General features: G+C 43.8%; 2 protein-coding genes across 2 annotated transcripts; one reads left to right on the top strand and one right to left on the bottom strand.

Annotated features, from left to right (window-relative positions):
- The first annotated feature begins 10,287 nt into the window (after window positions 1–10,287).
- On the top strand, window positions 10,288–14,962 carry col10a1a (collagen, type X, alpha 1a). The gene is made up of 3 exons (XM_062396567.1): window positions 10,288–10,371; window positions 10,686–10,830; window positions 12,481–14,962. Exons 2-3 carry the CDS (start codon window positions 10,701–10,703, stop codon window positions 14,313–14,315), a joined length of 1,965 nt encoding a protein of 654 aa, XP_062252551.1. The 5' UTR covers window positions 10,288–10,371; window positions 10,686–10,700; the 3' UTR covers window positions 14,316–14,962.
- Window positions 14,963–18,004: 3,042 nt separating this feature from the next.
- On the bottom strand, window positions 18,005–20,884 carry marcksb (myristoylated alanine-rich protein kinase C substrate b). Its single transcript, XM_062396485.1, has 2 exons — window positions 20,514–20,884; window positions 18,005–19,573 (listed from the first exon to the last, which is right to left on the bottom strand). The coding sequence occupies exons 1-2, from the start codon at window positions 20,607–20,609 to the stop codon at window positions 18,971–18,973; spliced, it is 699 nt and encodes a 232-aa protein (XP_062252469.1). The 5' UTR covers window positions 20,610–20,884; the 3' UTR covers window positions 18,005–18,970.
- Between the last annotated feature and the right edge of the window lie 1,542 nt (window positions 20,885–22,426).

Below are 22,426 nucleotides of genomic sequence, written 5' to 3' on the forward strand. Positions count from 1 at the left end.
GTTCTCACCACTGCTCGGTCCATGTGATCTGTGACGGATAATTTGCTGACTGAGTCATTCAGCTTTCAGCAGATGCTCAAACACTGTGGGTCCAGATACAACAAGATATCAAAGCCCAGTTAGGGTTGTGGTGACGGCAAAGTGAATGACGGAGTCCTAAATAAAGCTCTCTAACTTTCCATTGTCTTAACACAGACCCGACGCCGCTTTAGCTCTATAACATGACATTATGTAGGTTTAACATGTTGCATAATGACGCAACCAAACCATGGCAACAGCAAGGATTATATGTTTGAGTAAAACAGAGAAAGAGGCCCATAAAAACCTGGGGGGGGGGGGGGGGGGGAGGTGATATGTGAGGCAACAAGTGCTGGAGATATTTTTAGATGCTTTGAATCGTTCTTTTGAAGCACAAAAAAACTTTAGTAAAAAAGACACAACACTGAGCAGGTTTCATTTGTCTAAAAGTCCCCGTTAAAGTTAAAACTTAAAAAAGGTTTTGGATGATTTTCATTATTTTTTATTATTGTTTTCTACTGATACCAATGAATACAAATAAAGGAGATTTTTCATTCAAATCGTGAATGAAAACCAAATGTTCCCCATTCAAATAGAGAAGCCGCAGTTGAACGATTCATTATTTGTGATGGTTGTGGTTTGAAACATCTCGCAGATGTCTGTTGAAGGCATGTTTGACAAAGTGTGTGTCTGTGCGACTCGTAGGTGCTACTCCACATACCAGACGTTTTTTTTTTTCTTATCCACCGGTGATTACTGACATTTGCAGTTTACTGGACCGTTTCATCACAGGGCAGACAGTTTGAACCGACTCCTCAGCTCCTCAGCTCCTCAGCTCCTCAGCTCTGTGCACCGACCGGAGAACAAGTCAAACAAGATGCATCTTATCTTAAGCCAAACTAGAAGATCCTGAGAGACTGGGGCAGTTTTTTGCTCCCCATTAAAAAAAGCTCCTGAGTTTATAATGTCAGGTTTTGGCACATTTCCGACCTTTAATTTGGAGAGGGTGTTTCGCAGTCACGAAACCTTGGAGAGATAATGGCGGGTGAAAGTATAGCTTACAGTGGCTGCATACGCACAGGCGTGGAATATAATTAGCTTAATTTCAATGAAGTCAACCGCTTGTCTCTGAGGTGTAGGGGGATCACGCTCAGAGCAATCAGCTGAGGTGCTTCACACAATGTGTATGAAGCCATAGGGACGGGCTTTGAGATAGGAGTCCAAACATGAAGCTAATCTCATTTAGGTTTTAAATCTCTTATTTCAGATCTGTTGCGAAAACAGCAAACGGATGCAATTTACCGGCTTAACGACAGAGCAGCAGGAGGAGGAGAGGGACTGTGTCGTCCTCTGTCATTAGAAACGCACTGTAATAAAAACCTGACTGCAATCGCTCTGCTCCAGTTTGACCTCACGTTCGGGTCAACTAAAATATCTTGCATGCTATTGTTCATCGAAAATATATTTAGAATCGTCGGAATCCTCAGATGAAAAGGGTCGGAGCACAGTGGCGTCTACTCAACCTGCTGTGGGCCTTCATTGTTCCTCCATGTAAAAGCACAATGAAACCAGAAATAAATACTCCTATTATCAAACTGTCAGTCTCAGCTGTCAATCACGTTTTCACCACGTTATCATAGCATCAAATAACTAAGTGAAACCAAACTTTCCAAAACAAATCAGCATTTTAACAAACTCCAGTGTGATGAGAACTACCTGCAAATCACATCTTTGCAAAAAAAATTATATGACTTGGATTTTTCTGTCCCGTCCACTAACATGGAGGAGGACGGTTTATGACCTTTACTACAGTCGGCCAACAATAGGTGATCAAGATGTTTTGGCTTCACTTTTAAGGAGCTGTCATGTCGTCCATACAGTCATGTGAACAGCCAACCAGGCCAGGGCTAGCTGGTTAGCATGCTACGAAGAGGTTAACACGTGTAGAAGCATTACAAGAGCCAATGTTGTTTTTCCTGACTGACTTTTGAAAAGTAAAAGAAGTAACTTTAATGCTGATGTTGTTAATGCTAACACAAGCTATGCAGCAATAGCAAAATCGCACAAATAGCGCATTTACCAAAACATTTGTCGCTAGCATAATTATAAAGCTGATTACTATGGCAGCCTAAATGCAGTTTATTGAATGTTTGCATAGACAGAGTGGGCTACATTATTTTATGTTTTAAAACAAATTATTTTGCATAAATACAAAAAGGATGAAAAAAACCTGAATGAGATCCAGCAACATCTTGGGAGCCATGTTTTCAAATGTCACTTTTTTAAACGGTCACTCAAAAAAGCTGCTGCCGTTGAATTATGGCACTACAGGGCTTTCCAGACATGGATTCAGTCCACCTGTCTGTCTCTCTGTCTGTCTGGATTCTACCAGCGGCTACAACCACAGGTTTATTCAACCACGAGCTGTTCGCAAACTGACCAGAATGTGACTAGACCAATGTAAACAGTGCAGCAGAAGAAGTGCACCAGTATTAGGGCTGTAATTCTCTCTTCCTTCACCGCAGGACCTCAAACTTCCACATTTGGAGATTTTTGTTTAAAATACGGACCTTTAAATATCTGAGAAAAACACCAATTGGAAACTCTTCAAAGTCCCATACAGTATATGTGCCATTCAGCACAACTAGCGCTTCACCTTGTGCCATTCAGACTGAACTGTCCAGCTCCGGCTTCAGAGAGGAAGACATATATTTACCGGCTTCGGATGTGCCTTAGAAGCAAAACTCATAACCTTTGAAAATGGTATTTACAGTAAGTGCATTATGCAGGAAAAGGGAGATTTGGTACAGGAATTATAGAAGAGATTAACAGAGGATCTTTGTCGGGAAAGAAGGTCAGAGACCCAAAATAGTCATCAGGCCTGTCATAGAAAGATCTTCCAGCAAGCTGTCATTGCCGTTAAACCTGTACATGCTGCAATTGAGGTAGAGCTCCCTGGGAAGTGACATTATAATTATTATGTTAGAAGGAAAGGAAAGTTTTACATGTGGATCAGGCCCCGGTTAACAGGTCTACAGCCGTGGTCACTTAAGACAGCTGCAGCGTGCCCAAATTACAGAGCACCATGACTCACACTCTTTCTGTGTTTAAGACCACTTGGCTCGGCCTCGGGACGGGACAAGCCCTCACAGTAAAACAGGCGCTGCACACAGAAACTGTTGGCTCATCAAAATAACAAAGTCTTTGTTCTGCTCTGCAGCTTCGGCCTCGCGGACCACCTCGAAGCATTTATTATTTCTGTCTTTTTTACGTTGATCAACTCGAGGAGAAATACCTTGAATTTTGTGTCCAGGGAAGAAAGAGGCCGCCCTGCTGCCTTTGAGAAGTGTCTAAAAAAGCAATAGAACATGACGACCCCCAAAGAAGCTCTTCAGAATTTCATTGATACATTTTCATCACCACAGTTTTCATTTGTGTAACGCTGCTGTCTCACATGCAAGATTTAACACAAATCCAGCCAGGATTCAGCCCATTAAGCACATCGGCCTTAACCTTTCCACAAAAAGCCTTTCATCAAGAAGTGAATGTAAGAAGCTATAGAATTACAAGTGTGCACATCATCCTGAACACCAGCACTACCTGCTAAAAAATGGATGGGGGTTAATGGCTCATTACATATAAGTGCAGGTCTAATAGCCCCTTTACAGATGTGCTCAGCTGTTTCTTTGTGAGAGGAAGAAATTAAACCACTCGTGCTTTCAAAGCTTCCTGAAGAACATTTCAGAGTTAATGTTCACCAAACACAACAATTTTAGCCTTTGAGCTTGGTTTTCAGATTTGTATTGTCTGACTGTCTGGGCATAGTATGAAATGACCTAGGGTTAGACGTGTTTAATGTGCCATGGTTTCCTTTATTGTGGGCATTCAAAAGACACAGCAAAGCCAAGAAATACCCAGGACCCATGCTGGGCCAGACAAATTTCGTTTTCTACAGTCGCAGGCCACGTGAGGCTTTGGACAAACTCTCCACACCAATGTTTTTTCATTTTCAGGATCCACCTTTGGTTCATTTCTTCAAAATATCCTGCAAACATGATGTCTGGTCCCCGTAAACCCCGAAAACAAACACAACGAGGAGCCAGCTACCAGAGTGCAAACCATAGGGAATGAAACTTTTAGTTTGTGTGCTCTCTCATCTTGACTTATTCTGGGATGTTCTTGTGTCTGTGGATCGCCAATAACAAACTCAGATAACATCTGCACCGGGAAGTTATAGCCCGTCCAAAGAATCCTATAGTGTTGGTTTTATGGGAAGACGTGTGTTGACTGCTCGGTCACAACTGAGTTCAATTAACAAACCTTTTTAACTAGAATGTCACTCAGTAGAGTCCAGGACTCCACCAAGGCCCAACAGTCGCTTTGTTAAACCACATTTAAATTCACTAGACACAGATTTGTATTTGGATCTGCACCACTATGGTTTAGGCAGATGAGAGACACCAGTCATATTATGACATAACATCAAAGTTTGCGCGTGCATCACTCTCCATGAAACGACAAGAAAGGCAAAATGACAAAGTTATTTTCAGACAGTGGACAGGACGGTTTTGTTTGTTTATATTATATAATGTAGTGTTATTCCCATTTAGACACAGTTAAACTACTTTTCTGGCTCTGGTGGCAGTAACGGCCCACACAGCGTCCATCAGCCAGCAAAACAAACCTCGAAACCACAGGCTGGTCGAGCCTCGACCTCGGCATTGTTTTGGACACGCTGCGTGTTAAGCTCAGCTAACTTCCTGTGGTCACGTCTCTCTCTCTCTCTCTCTCTCTCTCTCTCTCTCTCTCTCTCTCTATATATATATATATATATATATATATATATATATATATACAGCATGGGCAGAGATATGTGAACTGTGTGGGCACTAACTGACAGTTTAGCTCCGACACTTACTGTGAGACAGGCCAAATATTGTGTATAAAGAAACAACACTTGTCTTGTCCCTCATTATGGCACAGAGCTAACTATTGGCTCCTGCCAGTGAGCTGACATTCGTTTGTTTAAAGGTTCAGTGGGTAAGATTTAGGTGAATGGGATTTATTGGCAGAAATTGAATATTAAATAATCCTAGTGATGTTTTCAATTGTGTGGTCATCTACACACATTGTATGAATTGGTGTTTTCTTTACCTTTGAATGAGCCCTTTATATTTAGATAGGGAGCGGGTCCTCTTTACGGAGGCCGCCATGTTTTTTACAGGAGCCCAGACTGGACAAACTAAAAACCTTTTGAGACAGTGGAAGGCTACTACAGGTTCTCTTTTGTGTTTGGAAGGGGAGGATGAGGTGAGGGGTGTTCAGCTGCAACATGCAACTTCACCTCTAGATGTCACAAAACTCTACACACTGAACCTTTAAATATTGTTTCTTGGTTATCGCTCTGTATTTCAGGCACACAAAGTAACACCTCCCTCCCACACATTAAAGTCCATTTAATTATAAACCGACAAATCAAATATAAATCCGCCTCTGCGCTGCTGCACGTTTTCACCCCCTTGTTCTTCAAGACTTGACAGTATTTTTTTGTTTTTTTATTCAAGCGTTGATTGTGAAACGGCTGAAGCTGCCTGATACAGACAGTAAAACCTCAACTTTTTGCAGGCTTGATGTAGCGGATTAGTCATTATCCCTACAGAAAGCCACCACCTATACTTAAGCTCCAAAATCCCATTTAGGTGGTTTGATTTAGCTTTGATATCTTTAAAAGATCCCACAATAAGCAGATACCTCGAGGAGCCTGTCTGCTGGGGATTTTTGAAGGTGAACCAGAGTGAAGAGTGGAAAGTCATAATGACTGAGAAGTGGGGATTGTTTCCTTGCTTCAGGACAAAACAAAAAAATTAATACGTTATTCTGACCTTTTTACCTTTGTAGTGCATCGTGTCCACAATAATTATTTTTTGCAGCACCTCATAAACCGTCTGGCTGAGGTCTTTTCGTTAAATTACTTTCTGGCTGCTGCCACTCTCAAACTCTTGATTCCCTCGGTTAAACAAGGACGACGAACGACGCCTAAAAGCAGCGGCTGACTCAGACTTTTTCCAGAAATAAACTTAACAGCGAATTGAGCTACGAGAGCAGAAACAAATCAAATCAGATAGAGCAGCTCTGGACGTGGTCGAGCGGCAGCGAGCCACTTCTGGCTTCCAGGAGCGTGTCTGACAGCGGTTTCGGGCGATAACATCACGAGCGGTGCATGGGTGCAAATTTCCAACTATTTTCCAACTTATCGTCTTAATTACATAGAACATTTCATGTGTTTACACAATAAAACACCCTGAAGTAAAAAACTTTGAGCATTTTACTAATGTCCGACTGTTTGTTGAAGCTTAGGAAAGCTTGCACGTCAACTCACTGCTCCGCGTGCATACACACTCACACCTGAGGGTTGCTGGACGACACCCAGCGTTTACTTTCTCATCCATAACATTTTTTCTGCCATTGTGGGGCTTAAAACTTGGCGCCCACCACCACCATCAGTAGCACCACCACCATTTTTCAGTTACTTTTACACTTCTGGCTCCATTTGGGCTCGTGTTTGTTTTCAGGACTCTCTAATTTCCCCAACAATCACTCACACAGGCCCCTGTCAAGTCTGCCATTCATAAAGTTTAAAGTAGCTCTTAGTGGTCCTTGGAGTTTATTGAAACATTAAATTTGTATCCCAGCAGTGATGGTGTATCTTTAGCAGTTGACTTACTCACGTGCTCGGTCAAGTTCCCCCCTTACATCAACCGCCAATTATGTTCTCCTCCTGGGTGTGGGTTGAGCCTCAGTCAGCACGGCGAGGAAACCAGAAACATCAATTCCTGGCCAGCGGAGTGAACGAAAACAGACAAAATGCAAAGGCCTTTCCTCAAACTCTGTTATCATTGCAGAGTACAAGCACAAACATCACAAACATTGCCAGGAAAACTGTCCAGCAGCGCTTTCTGGGGAATTAAGCCCAATCTGCAGGCTGTAGTTAAAAATGGACGCAGGCCTGAACAAAAACCTGGACCTCACAGTGCCAGCGTTTGTCCTTCAGGAAGATCAGACGAGGACATTTTTGCCCTGTCACTGATTCCCATGCATGTTTTTGTCTTCAATTTTACCGCTTGGAAAACATGATCATTTTGCTTCAAAATATTCTTCTACATATTAACTTTCACCAACAAGCGTAACACAAAATTTACAATGAACAGAACGCTGAAAGAGGCTGAGCAGCTTTCTCTGAGACTTTGGGTGTGTCTCACTCATAATTAACCATGTTTCGCCTTGTCTGAACTCAGTAAAAATTACTCTATGTTATCAAGTGTGTGAAGTGAGATGAAACTGAAAGCATGTGTGTGTTTTACAGTGAGAGGCTCTCTTCAATATAACAGAAAAGCTGCGTCACCGCCTTCAGCTAGAGGCTGTTAACCTAATTCCTAATGGTTATTACAATAAGCCCTGACGACCACATCAAGCCTCTGCGGCGCCATAATGAGCCGAGCAGAGACGGGCCGGGTCGTGCACTTTCACAGCCTTCACCTCTGCCAGTACAAGGACAAGGACACAAAGTCGTGTTCGATTGAGCATGGTGGCGAGTTTAGAAAATACAAAATATGCTGCAAGGTTATAAACAACATCCAAAGTTTACTCTAGTTCCAAGGCCACTGCTTGGATGTTTCTTCCTCTTTACAGATGTAAGTTTTGCTGTTTGTTTTTTTCTTTGCATAAAGAGAAGATTCATTGTTCTGAGCACATTTGGACTGAAAACGGAGAACCTCTTCTGCAGTGGTTTAACCATGTTTGAAAAAACATAAATAAACTGAAATTATCGGAACCTATAAACATATAAAGTCCTAACCCCACCCTCCCTTGCTCTGTCATTTCATCTCAATCTGACTAAAAGCGGAATGCCCTGGGCCTCCACTCGGGGCTCCGGCATACAGAGATTTTAAAATAATATAGTATAACTAGAAAATATATATAAAACTGGTGGCACCAGCATCGTGTGGTGTGGTGTTTACCAGTAGCTCATCAAAACAGGAAGCTCCCGCTGCTTGGTACTCGGGTAAACAGGATTTTATTATTCAGCTGATAAAGTAAAAGCAAACATGTGAAATAAAATTTGTATGTGTGTATGATTCTATGAATATTGTTGCCATGTCGAAGATCAGCAGCTTTGCTGTGTGGCTGTCTGTGGTAAATAATGAAATTATCTAAGTGTTCTGGCAGTGATTTGGAGTTTGATTCACGTACAGACCGCTGCTGTAGTTTATCTGAGGGCGTAGGACAGTTGAAAGTTTTTGAGATCTGTGTTCATATAAACACACAGATGTTTGTGGAATTAGACAGTATGATGTTTGTTGCTATAATTCAGTGGTTAATGCTGAAAAACTGTGTTGGTGTACAGTGTTTTCAAAATCTTGTTCCATGTGCCCCCTGCCCCTCTAAATGTCTTTGCACGGCCCTGGTTCTCCTATGTCACATGTGCATGTACCACACCTCTTCACAGTGAATCATCTCTCCTGTCAAAATTTATAACAGTTAAAAATGAAGATCACAAATTTCATTTTGTTTTTACTTGACAGGAAGAGAGAAACTTAAACAAAACTTGCCAAACATGATGAGGAGCTATAAGTCAGAGAAGGTAGCACTTAGGAAAATTACAGATAATTTGCTCTAATTTGAAAAAAAAAAAAGAAAAAAAAGAAGATGGTATGGGGTTCACACAAGCTTCATGTTGTAGCATCTTTAATCATATCCCTGGTGAGGGATGGCTGTCACACTAATGTGTAGAGAAGACGCTTCATATAGAAACATGGTTGAAGCCCTCAATTGTGCGACTCATCGCAGTCTTTTCTGCAAATACACACATGCCGTCAGCGGGATGCACAGTATATATATCATATGAACACAGGAAGAGCATGTACCACAAACACTCCCATGTTCCGGTCGACTCTGGGATGGGACACAGAGTACCCTACACATCGTTTAAGGCCACTCGCCCGTTCCAGAACATGTGATTATTTGGGTGTATGCATTTCCTATGTGGCTGGCCTGGAATTGAGAAATTACAGTCGGAGGATCTCAGAGTAAGCAAGGCGAGCTGGAGGGTGAGGGCGAGGGAGGATAATACTGGAGGATGGAGCTGATTGAGGAAATACAACATTGTGACACAAACCAGCTGTAATTGTGGAAAAAGGCCTGAAACCTCCGATGATGTATATACACACTGAGGGGGCCAAAAATATCAAGTGACCACAGCAGGCAGAGCCCTCTTCTTCTTCTTCTTCACAGCAGGAGCAGCGGCTTGTTTGCTCCGTGGAGGGGCTGCGGTGGCACAGTAAAAACCTGCCCTCTGGTGTCCCAACGTGAGTAGTGCACACGAGGGCCTTAGGACAGAAGGTTGCATTCACAACGAACCGGCAGCAAATGTCTCCTCCAGTGGCTCCTTATATAGTTTTATTAGTTCAATTACACAAACCTAAGAAAAATGTTTGTCCTGAAATAGAGAGTGAAATCAAGGCCACTTTGTCCCCTGTTAGCCACACTGACACAAATAATAACAAGAAATAAATAATAAAAAACTAAATATGGTGTCGGTGTTGCTTTGGAAATAAACAGGATTATTTTCTCTCGATCTAAGACGTCTAAAATCTCCGTCTTTTCTTGTCATCCGTGCAACAACGTCCACCACTTCCCCTGTTTACCTTATCATGGCGGGCATGAAGCAGCCCAGACGGTCAGGACAGGTGAAAGCGAGTCTCCATGTAAATTTGCACTCTGGTCCTGTACATCCTCAATGCGGTCTTTGTGTAGCCGCACAGGTACCTCTGCCATTCTGGTGACTATTTTCAGAGATCCCCTATAAACATCCATTAATATAAACATGCCCCGAGCATATAAAGTTTTAATGTTGGACCCTTGTAAATATAAATGGAACAAGGGTGGGAGAGAAAATGTTTTGTCGGTTCTGTGCAGTGCTCCATTCATTCATTCGTTTATTTTTGTGTTTCGGCCTAAAACACGACTATTTTCAAAGTTCAGAAAGAAGAGCTGAAATAAGAGGTAATCATGTGTCTGGATATTCAAGACATGGAGGCATCCTGATGTGTCATGCCCCGCTTTGGGCAGATCTGTCTGCTAATTACAGCCTTGAACCGAGGAGGGAGGTACTTGCGTGGTGGGGGCTCCTTTTTTTTTTGTGATGATGCGAGGGGCAGATATGGTATAAATACCCACATCATTGTACTGGGAGGCAGCATATCCTCAGTTGTGCTCCTACCCCAAGGATATACAGAGGCACCAGAGGCATCACTGGTGCTGAAGACATTGTTTTTTCACCTTCTTTGGAAGCCGGTATGTTTGTGTTTTTCTCTTCCTCTTCTTCTCTGCTCTATCTCTGGATGAGCTCAGGCAACATCCAGGCTTTGTGTAGGCCCAGGCAGGCTAAGGAGGAATGGGGGGAAGCTTCGGGCTTCATCAGTATTCCAGGATGCTTTAACTAAATCAAAACTTTAGCTACAACTACTTCCAATCTTATGTGCAGCTTATTGCATTTCTATGAAGCTGTGTAACACATGCACTTAGCTGTAAAAACTGTTTTAAAAAGAGAGAAAACTGAACCTTCCTGTAGACACTTGTGCTGACTGCTCCTCTTCTTCTCCCTGCAGATTTGACCTTGCAAGATGGACATGCGTGTAGCGAGCATCCTCCTCCTTGTGGTGACCCTGACGGCCGCCCATGGAGAGCGGTACGTGGTGAAGAAGATGGTGAAGGCCGCCCCTCAGTATCAGCCCTACTCTGTGAAGAGCCAGGGTAAGAAAAGCTCAACTTCCTAACTCTAAAAGTTTCTTTATCACATTATTTTTCACAAACTGAGCCTTTAAAGTTAAGATCTTTTCCCCTTAAGACTTATTTTTCATTGAGGAACATGTCAACATAGTCCTGTCTTACCTCTGCGAGGGATTAAGCATCTTTGTGGTGTTTGGGAAGCAGCATGAGTAGCCAGACGGATGTTAGCCACAGCCAGTTGCATTTTACACTGAAAATACAACTCCAGTAGCTCTGAAACCTCCTTGTGCTCTGATTGGCTGCAGCAGCATGCATGCTGCTCCAATCACACAGTCCATTTAGATCTGGAATCTGAACACCAGGAGATTGACTCAGAGCAGAGCTTTGCAGTTTCATTCTTCAGGAAGTCCTAGGATTTGATGCAAACATCATTTCAGAATTCCTTTTTATTTTAATACTCAATTTTCCTCTTATTCATTTAAGGCAAACACATTTACAACTTTAATTGTATTTTACGATCATGACAGATATCACAATAGAAACTATTTCTTAATATTTTTTTTATGTGTTTATAACTGTCTGAACTCTGGTACAGAATTTCCATTGTGCTGGTTTAGATTATTGAAACTGAATATTTTAAGGAGCACAAATGTATAAGACTACTTCTACTACTACTTTGTATTTAACGCATTTATATCAAATCTGCTATTTATTTACTCTCTTTTCAGTGAATGTAGTAGTAAATGTTGCAAGTTATTTGCTTCATACAAAGCACATTTCAGTTATTGTCTAACATACATTAAGATTGCTTTAAAATACGATTCTCTAACAAGAGCAGAACAATATCCAAATTTCTACAATGTTCAGAGTCTTGCAGAAATCTATTACATGAACAAAAAAATAAATATGGTCTGGTCTAGAGTGTGGGTGAAAATGCATTGCAAAATATGAAAAGTTGCTGTTGCTGAAAAAAGGAAGTTTTACTGCTATTTCTATTTGAGAAAGTAGCTGTTAGTGAATTATTTTTAGGTTGACACTGTCAATTACAGTCCAGTCACCCAGCAGTGTGGTTTGTTTGGGTGTGCCTGCTTCGCACAGAAGTAGAAACATCTGTTTGGCTTTATCCAAACAGTTCGCCAAGGAGTGAGCCTTTTACACATGTGACCACATCAAGGCAACAAATAAAAAGGACTCCGTCTCATTTGGACCCACTGGTTCACAAACAAGCCCCACAGGTCTCTCTCCAGCTTTATCATCAGCACGCTTTAAATATTTGTATTTTAAGAATAAGAAAACAAAAAAATAAAATATAGAAGTAGGCAATTTTTTAACATTTATAAGAAGACTTTGATGGATAAGATTGGAAGCATCAGTGAATCGGCTCCATGCGGCCATTCCTCAAAAGTACAGGATTTGTTGATAGGAACAAAACTTGACCCACCTCAGTAATAAAATACCATCAAATTAGGTAATAATCAAAAAACAAATGTTCTGCCGACACCATTTTTCTCAGGGAACAACACACAAAGCATAAGCAAACTAATCAAAATATTATGAAAGTAAATATATAGTATATTCATTTTAGTAAGACACAACTGAGGACTGCTTTCACTTGTGTTAGTGGTTTTGTCTGTATGGTGGTACAGATGATGCTCACTCTTTCATTCTTCACAGTGGTGTCCGTGCCTGGTGAACCTGGCCCTGCAGGTGAGCCCGGCCCTGAGGGACCTGCTGGCCCTCCTGGTCCCCCAGGTGAGAGTGCTGAAGGCCTGACTGGACCCGAGGGACCTCCAGGACCTCCTGGAGCTCCCGGCCGCTCCATTGCTGGAAAACCTGGATCCCCTGGTGGACCTGGCAAACCTGGCAGCCCTGGACAAAATGGCGAGAAAGGTGACACTGGAGCCCATGGCTCTCAGGGACCTAGGGGAGCACCAGGTTCTCCTGGAATCCCCGGCCCCGCTGGCCTCTCTGCTTCTGGAAAGCCTGGATCTTCAGGTCTTCCTGGACCAATGGGACCTAGAGGAGAGTCTGGTATGAAGGGACACCCAGGTATCCCTGGACTGCCAGGTGCAAAGGGAGATAGAGGGGTGGGAGCTCCTGGACCACAGGGTGAGACAGGACCTGAAGGAGCTATGGGCCCATCAGGTGAACCAGGTGCTGCTGGAGTTGGAAAGCCAGGTAGGACAGGTGCCCCCGGAGAGCCAGGAAAGTCAGGTAGCTCAGGTAGAGATGGTGCCACTGGTCCCATGGGACCACAGGGACCTAAGGGACACACTGGTGCCCCAGGTGTAGGTAGTCCAGGGAAACCAGGTGATAATGGTGCCCCAGGTATGCCCGGTTCAGTTGGCCCTAAAGGCCATCAAGGACCTGCTGGTGCCACTGGTGCACCTGGAGTCCCAGGATATGGAAAGCCAGGAGCAAATGGAGAAAAGGGAGAGAGGGGAGCCCCAGGTGGCACTGGTGCCACAGGTGCAAAGGGAGAGCAAGGTCATACAGGATATACTGGTGCCACTGGTGCTACTGGTTCTACTGGTCCTGTTGGACCTCAGGGTGAGAGAGGTTTCTCAGGTGAATCTGGTGCTGCAGGCCCCAAAGGTGACACAGGTGCAACTGGAGCTCAGGGATCTAAGGGAAACAAGGGGGATCAGGGAGTACAAGGTTTCCAAGGTAAGCAGGGTTACCCAGGTGCTGCTGGTCCTCCTGGACCCAGAGGTGGCAGTGGAGCAACAGGCACCAAAGGTGATGTAGGTGCCCCAGGTACCCCAGGTTCCCCCGGTATTCCCGGCCCTGCTGGACCCAAAGGTCATCCTGGCCGTGCAGGTGAGCCAGGTGCTTCTGGTTCTGATGGTGCTCCAGGTGCCACAGGCTCTGGTGGTCCTCAAGGTCCTGCTGGTGTTCCCGGTCTTAAGGGACATCCAGGTCTCCCTGGTGCCCCTGGGCCTTCTGGGTTGGCTGCTAAGGGTATCCCCGGACCACAGGGTCCCCCTGGTCTGCCTGGTGCTGATGGTGTTGATGGAGAAGCTGGCCCAGCTGGACCTCCTGGTGCCCCAGGTCCCCCTGGTGAGGTTATGTTTGAGAAGGGCAAAGGCTACGGTGAGGTCATGGTCAAGTCCCCCATGTCTGCTTTCACTGCTTCTCTGGCCACCCCTTATCCAGCTGCTGGCAGCCCCATTAAGTTTGACCAGATAGTGTACAATGCTGAGAATCACTATGACCCTGAGTCTGGCATTTTCACTTGCCAGATTCCTGGAGTTTACTATTTCTCCTACAGCATCCATGTCAATGGAGCCAATGCTCTGGTTGCTCTGTACAAGAATGGCCAGCCTGTTATGTTCACTTATGATGAGTACAGCAAGGGCTTCCTGGACCAGATGTCCGGCAGTGCCGTCCTCTTGCTTGACGAGCAGGACACAGTTTACATTCAGATCCCCGATGATGAGGCCAATGGTGTCTTTGCGGCCGAAAATGTCCACTGCTCTTTCTCTGGGTTCCTCATTGCTTCAACGTGATAAGTTGATACAATAGTTCCCAAAAGCCAACCAACTAAAATTGCAATCTATTTCTCAAATTAAAGTAGACTCTCTGTTAATTTCCCCTCAACCAAACAGACAGGCAGTTAACAGTTCTTTGAGGAGTAGTAGCATATCGACTTGAAATCTACAAGAAATGGGTGCTTAGAAGAAGGAAAACTAATTTATGAAAACATGTGATCAGGGATGGGGGAAGCAATCCACAAAGGTACCAGTGAGCTTTTGTAATGGAGACGGCATGTGAAATGGAGGCGTTACAACTGTGTTGTGTCATGACTTTTTCTTTTCCACTCTGTTTCTTTTATACTGACTTCAACTGGTTAGACTTAATTAAGTGTTTGTCTGTTTCTTTGTTTGTTTTTGTACAACCTTGTTTTTTGTTCGGATGACCAATAATCTTCAAAAGTACACAAATACTGTCTGTGCAACATGTTGTAACTGTTGTCCTTGTACATGACTTGAATATTGTGAAATGGTGACGGTCAAATTAATCGTTATGATGAAATTAGTCAGTCAAATTCTGTCATACAAACAGCTTTTGTTTAACCTCAACATCGTTATATCCCTGAACAGGCATTATGTCATGTAAAACATAGTGACCAAAAATAAAAGATGTCTTAACATACGTTTTGTCTCAAGAGCACTTTTTAAATGGTAAATGAGAAAAGACAAATGACTTATTGGTACCACCCTGTTCATGCACTGGGGTTACACTGATTTCCTCTTCCTGGGCACTTCAACACATTATAACAGTTTGTGGCCGCACAATATTTTTGCAACTAGTCACAAACTAATAATTACATCCGCTTACTTCCCTTTGCAACACAGAATCAGCTCCCCTGAGTAACAAAGAAAAGACCAGTGAAAGTATTTTGCTGCAAAAATATAAATAAGTTCATTGTAAACCATTAAGAATAGATGGTGAAATGTCATCCCCTGAGCCACATAGGTGATACCATCCCTGTATGATAAGCTGATGGAAATAATACTTCACTTAGGTGTCATATTACTGAACATATTTTCTTGAGTCTGTGTCAATAGTAGAATTAACTATCTTGGTACAGATGTTAAAGCAGTAATGCTCAATCAAAAGTAACCTCAAGGCTATTTAACCAGTTATGAAACATGCTTACAGGTTAAAACAGGTGAGCCGGCACATGATCAGTGCAGACTTTCCGAGTCATATGTAAATAAATCAAAAAAAGCACAACATCTTAGAGCATCACAATATTGAGATACTCCAAAAATACCAATAAATATAGCAAATGAACAATTACAGAAAAGGAGAAAAACAAAGTTTCCCATTCAAACCTGGGTATTGTCTAACTTTCGGTGTATATATCCAGAACGATTATTTTTTATATGTTATATTAAAAGTCAAAGTACTCATCTTGCAAAAGCCACACACACCTTTCAGGTCATTGTATTATGATGTAAGTGTGAATGGTTGTTTGTCTCTATATATGTCGGCCTTGGGGTAAACTGGCAATCTTGTGAACCCTGTCTTTCACCGAATGTCAGCATGGGATTGACTTCAGCTTGACTACAACACTTTAAATATAAGCATTATAGAGGATGAATGGCTGGATGGATATTATTAAATGTTGTATTATTGTGTAATTGCATTTTAAAACATTTGATAGCATGTTTTGTGGCCGGTAAAAGTATTTTTTTTCCTGTAAGAAGGCACCCTATTTTTGAGGTTCACAATGCTTTGTCATTATTGGAACTTCAAAGATATCATTTCATATTCACCTTATGCAACTAGAAACACAGCCAAATATTTACCTTGTGAGGTAGAAGAATAGAAGGAACAGAATCAAAATAACATTACTAGACTTATTAGAAACCTGCTTCATATGAACAAGAAATGAATATATACAACTAAGTGCCTAGTCCACTTTATTGGTTTAACCAGTTGACATGGGGCCTTATGAAATCCAGCACTGGGTCCAGTTAGGAAACTGAGATGGATGAGGATCATAATTTATGAATCTTCTGCCCACATGATGGCTACGGGTTTTCTGTTTGGCAGCCAAAGTTTACAAAAACGTTTCTACCGTGCGAGTCTGGATGTTGGTGTGCTGAAAATAGTTGGCGTGTGGACGAGGGACAGGGATGGTCCTCTGGCCGGGCAGCAGCTGTTTGATCTGCCCTGGGAGGGAGAGGGAGGTGGTGGTTAGGTGAGGGGCCCCGGGGACTGAACGGAGAGGAAGCTGGTTGAAGGAAACCACTGGGGACTTACAGCTGAGGGGACTCAGAGATGTGGTCAGTGCGAGAGGTGGGGCCACGGGAGCCCAGACGGGGAGCTGCCTCTGGTCAACTCCACAAGCCACACTCCAAAATAATCTGCTTCACTTACGAGCATTTCACTTTGGAATATATTTGTTTTTTGGAGGGTTCACTCATCTGTGTTTATTTGAATGCTCTGAGGAACAAGCTGGTGTATGAAGACACCCTGAGGAGGATGGAGACTGTGGCATGATGGGATGGCATTTGAGCATGGGAGACGGAATGGGAAGCAAAGGCCTCAACAGCCTGACCAGGATGGATGTGATGACCAGGAAGCAAAAATAGAAAGAGTATGTGTAAAACACACCCTTCCTGCGGTGTCTAGAGCTGCAGCACACAGGGTAAATATGAGTGCAAAGGAAATAATTGGGTTTGAAATGTCTGTAGTGCTGCAGCTGTGGGCGTCTAAAAACAGCCAGGTTTGTTGCAATCTCTTCTATTCTTGGAAAGATCCCGGTGGTTTCATGGAAGGAATCCCAGCGCGGTGATGGGGAGCGCAGGCACCGGTTCAGTCGGGTTGGCTGCAGCGGTTTTCGGCAGCTTCATCACCAGACGGCATAAATGTGTTTGTTTCAAACGGTGTAGTTTATGGTGTAAAAAGCAGCAGCTCTGTGATTGAAGGAGACGCAGGTCAAACCTCAGGATATCATCACATAGTTATGCTTTGGTTTCTTTTAGGAATCATTGCCTCAAAACTACAGAAAGGCAGAAAACACATCTCACGATGCATCAATGCAAATGAGGCTGGTTTAGAGAAAGAACATGTTTGTGACTATCATGTTTTTTAGGTTGTGGTGAAGGTGTTCTCTTGTGGAACGCTGCTGACTATTTTCTTCAAGTGTTTAGTCTTTATATCCTATATTTTAGATTTTATTCATTTGTTTTATTGATTTGAAAATGGTTTAAGGATGTATTCCCTTCGTTTTAAGGCTCAGATATTACTTGTGAATTTCATACTCTTCCTATTTTCACCTTGTCTGTGTGAGCTCAAATTCAAATCAATGATTTAAAGTATTGGATTTTCAATATAGGAAAAGGCTCAAAACAGGCCAGTCACATGCCGTTTTGGATTTGATAAATATTGGATATATTTTGCCCCTTTGTATGTACTTTCATTATTTAAAGCTAATTATTGCAATTACACACCCCATTTATAATTCAGTGTGAGAAGTTACTGCATCTCATTTATAGAGTTTAGACTCCATTGACCCATGTCTTTTATCAATTCAGTATTTTACCACATGAGGGAGCTATAAGCCCAAGAATCCATGGGGTGCATTTCTCCATCTGAAGAGAAATCACAGTAACTACAGCTACGGGTATTAATGTGAGGAATGTTTTTATATTCACTTCACACGATAAACAAAATGAGCCAATTCACACTTCAGTCCTTTATTCTTCAGTGCTCACAGAAAAAACAAACGGAACACTTTGTCGGCAATGTTACATTCCACATCGAATAAAGTGAAGCCTCATTATGTACAAAAAAAGATGCTGCTCAAAGATTAGCGCCCCCTGGCCCCTCGTTTTTGTGCTTTTTTGTAGCGTCGATTTGAAGTGGTGTAGTCATCACAGCTTGATGCAAAAAATCTGCTTAAAACATCTCCCAATTTTATTCAATCTTACAAATGGTGAAAAACAAGAAAAAAACTTCATTTACAATGGGTAATCTGTTAAAAACTTCAGTCATTTAGGTACATCTCAGTCATAAAACCAGTAATATCAAAGTCTATACAACGTGCATTACTACAGAGTTTTGAAATGGTGGAAATCTAAATGGAAAGTGATGAGCATCTATTGTTTTTGACAGTTAACTAAGTCTAGTTCATTCAGGAATGGTCGTGTCCACAGGAGCGTCGAGCTTTAAGAATTGTAAACAACTGTGCACTGCAAAGACAACATGTAAGACTTGGTTTCCCTTTAAAAAAGATCACAATGTGTCACATCTTGCAGACACAGCTTTAGCTGCTACATCCAATTGCCCAGCACCAAATACTTAAGATTAAATATGTCAAATTCAGCAACGTGTCAACACAGTCATGGTTTCATGTAGAAAAAAAAAAAAATAATACACTCACACTCACATTCGCACTTTCACACTCACCCACGTCACAAATGCAAGCACCAATGAGCAGTGAAGAAGCAGCACACTCGCCAGTACACCTCCTGTCCATCACTGCCACGGACATTGCAGCCATTGTGGACGGGGTGGTTGCAGAATAGTAAACAAAAACACCAACAAAAAAATTAAACAAAAAAAAATCCCTGGTTTTAGACAAGTCCTCGCATTCCTTCAGACGGGCTCCATCATCTCCTTCATTCTGGTGTCTTGATCAGCAGGATTACTCGGCGGCGGCGGCGGCGGCGGCAGGGGCGGCCTCTGGACTGGCTGCCGTCTCTGGCTCAGCGGGTGAAGCCTCAGCTGGTTTCTCCTCTCCACCTCCTGCGGCTGCTGCTACTTCTCCCTCTGCCTTCACCTCCTCCACTGGCTTTGGCTCCTCAGCTGCAGCCTCCTTGGCTCCCTCCTCACTTGCCTCGGCTGGCTTGGCCTCCTCAGCAGCTGCCTCCTCTGATGCCTCCTTCTCTCCCTCCACTGGCTCTGCGGCTGCTGCTGCTCCTTCCTCTGCAGCCTCCTCAGACTCCTTCTTGGTCTTCTTGAAAGTGAAGCCGCTGAGCTTGAAGGAGGGTTTCTTGAAGGAGAAGCGCTTCTTCTTCTGCTTGCCGTCCTCGCTGGTGGATGGAGTGCCTTCCTCCGGCTTGTCGGAGGCTTCCCCGTTAGTGGCCTCGGGCTCCTTCTCTCCGTTGGCCTCGGCACCCTCTACTTTCTCGCCTTCTTCTTTGGGCGCCTCCTCGGTTGGAGTGCTGCCATTGGCCTGGACATCAGCTTTGTTGGCCTCCTCCGCAGTCGGAGAGGCATCTCCATTGGTTTTGGCGTGGCCGTTCTCCTGGAAAAGAACAACATACATTTAATTCCTCCACAAATGCATCAACAGGCCATTTCAATTTAATAAAGGGAGTGGCAGACGCTGGTCTACGTTTGCACATGTGGGTGCAAGACTAAGACCTGCAACATGTGGCGTGCTCACATTTAATTATATGCGCCGACTGGTAGTAACCAATAGAAAAAAATGACCCTAAAGCTGCAGCAGCATCTGTTACCAGGAGAGTGACGACAGATCTGGGGGCTTTCGGCAGTAGGCTATTCGGTTAGACTGCAGTACCGCAGGGATCCTGGAGGTGGCGTTCGATGTGGAGACGATGGGAACAAGATGGGAATTTGGGGAATTTAAATCTTGTTTTAACGCCCCGTGTTTTCAACAAAAACGCATTTAACGTCAAATAATCAATAAACCTCACGCACTTTAATGTGCACTTGGTATAAATCATTGATTGTGTGGGGTGCGTGTGCACAAAAACGTGCGTTCTTTCTTGAACCCGGCAACAAAGGCGTGGTATCTTTTTTTAGAGGAAAAAAGATGGCCATGCCTCAGTGGGAGCGACCGAAAAACCAAATCTGCACAAACTGCGCCTGAATCCGAGGAAAACATTCGAGTGCAAACGATTTGAAATGTTGGAGAGGAATTTGAAAAATTACATTTGAATTAATCTCAGTCAGAAACATTAGTCGTTAGATTAACTTATTAAATCCCCATATTTCAGAAATGCAAAACGCAAGCACGCGACAATTAAAGCGTTTAAACCGCGTGGAAATAATTGCGTTGCAAACAAAGTGGCGCAGCGCACAGCGTCAAACTGAGACAAAGCGCTCGCCGGTGAAAATGGATCCGACATGTGGCCACTTTCCCCTAAACGCCGGGTGAGCGTGCGGGTGCAAAACCTCGACTCCACGCATCGCCACCGGGAATCAAACATGTTTCCACCGACCTGTCCGTTCGTCTTCGCCGCCACGGCCGCACCTTCTGCGGGCTTTTCCACCGCGACGTCCTCTTTCCCAGCGGTTTTGGAGGTTTGCGCTCCCATGCTTTCTCTCGGTCCAACAAAAAGGAGCCCGACCGATCAAATGAATGAACAAAGACCGCAAAGCTTCCTGCTTCCCCCCAGAAAAAAAGAGACACACACACGCACGCACGCACACGAGCGACACCTCCTTTTTCTGCGCAAAAAGAAACACACAACGCGACGCGAGAGGAGACCGCAGCAGAAGGAGACGCGGAAAAAATCTGTGGCGGAAGGACTGAAAAAAAGAAAAAGGGAAATTCACTCCCGATTTTTTTTCTTTTTTTTTCTGGAACCCGAGTGGAGTTTTGCAGATGGAGAAAAAAAAAAATCGCCCCCCCAACCCACGCCGCAAATGAGATGCAGGAGAACAACGCCCCAGTCCGCCGATGAGTGGGTGCTGGGGCGGTGACGTCACTAACAGCGCGTCCCAGCCAATCACGAATCCCCGAATCCAACGAGCGAAAGAAAGGGGGGGGGGGGTTCTGGGGGGGTTGTGGGGTGCACGGTGGTCACGGACAATGGAGGAGACACAACAACATGGCCTACAACTTGTCTTCCATTAACGCTGCACAGCAGAAGGTTCCTCTGTATAACGGAGCTTTTTAAAACCGACCTGTAGATGTGTGAGGCGAATGCTGTCCCTCCAAACACAGCTGCTCCTCCTGCACTGAGGGGAAAACGAGGTGTTTAGAAATCTGTGTTTTTCAAGAATAAAAAATGGCCCCCCCATTTGTTTTTACATGTAGCTGATTTGGGGATGGGCTGCAACGCAATGTCAATAGTTATCGACAGAATGGATTTGAATCAACATCTATACAACAAAACTCCAATATATAATGATGTGATGCTTGTGCATTGTGTAAATACACTGATGAGGTATTACAATGTCATTTATGGACCTCAGGTTTGTCATTTTGAAACAATAACCTTCACCTAAGAAAAGAAGAAATAAGACCTTAAATCTAAATTAAATAATAATGTGACATGTATCGTGATCAATATAGATATTGATTAAAATATGAACACTTTCTTCCTAATATAATTCAGGTCACATCGACCTAAGATGTTGTTGGTTTATGTAATTTGGGTATTGCTCATTCTGGCCCCCCTCTGAAAATGTCCAATGAAAGAGCCGTATTTGTAACACAATATGATAAACAGTAACACACCCTACAACATGGCTCACAATGGTTGTGTTAGTATATGCTGGCACCAAAACAACAGCATGTTCTGGAGCTGACAAAGCAGAGCTCAGCTGGTCTCATGTTCCATCACCATGCAGCCTCCTGACATATGCTCACTAACAGGAACTATAAGCGCCCGTGCCCACGACTCCCAGCATCCCTCTTCTTGCATAATAGCGTCTTGTCTGCTCGCTGCAGCTGGAGCATCCCAGTGACCCAGATATAATGAGAGTTTATGGTCGTCCTCTGCTACCGCTGCTGCTCCCTCCTCCAGCAGCCTGCAGTGCTCCGACTCCACCACCAGCCACGAGTCTCCTCTTTCTCCTCTCTCTGCCATCGCTGCATGACCCACATCTCCATGGTTACCAGTCCAAAATGGCCCCGAGGAAGAGGAGGCTGCGTGTCACCGGCTCGGCAGCCATGACTCCCGCTCGGGGAGAAGTAGGGTGAGAGTGAGTTCAGAACTGTGCGCGGTGCAGACAGCAGTTTGGGGATTAGGGTGGCTTCTGTCACCCACCCTCTCTCCCCAGCATCGGAACTAGGCCATTCTCATTGTTGTGATATTCTGATTACATGCAAAGCTGTGATTGTTGTGTTGAGCTGCCGTGAAAATGTAAAGTGGAAGACAAAGCCAAGCAGGGCATGACATGTTTT

Source organism: Platichthys flesus, chromosome 10 (assembly GCF_949316205.1).
Source record: "Platichthys flesus chromosome 10, fPlaFle2.1, whole genome shotgun sequence".
Classification (NCBI taxonomy): domain Eukaryota; kingdom Metazoa; phylum Chordata; class Actinopteri; order Pleuronectiformes; family Pleuronectidae; genus Platichthys; species Platichthys flesus.

Coding starts and splice junctions, on each gene's coding strand:
- col10a1a (XM_062396567.1), top strand. CDS start 10,701: ATGGACATGCGTGTAGCGAGCATCCTCCTCCTTGTGGTGACCCTGACG. Junction 10,831..12,480: donor CTACTCTGTGAAGAGCCAGG/GTAAGAAAAGCT, acceptor CATTCTTCACAG/TGGTGTCCGTGCCTGGTGAA.
- marcksb (XM_062396485.1), bottom strand. CDS start 20,609: ATGGGAGCGCAAACCTCCAAAACCGCTGGGAAAGAGGACGTCGCGGTG. Junction 19,574..20,513: donor CGGCGAAGACGAACGGACAG/GTCGGTGGAAAC, acceptor GTTCTTTTCCAG/GAGAACGGCCACGCCAAAAC.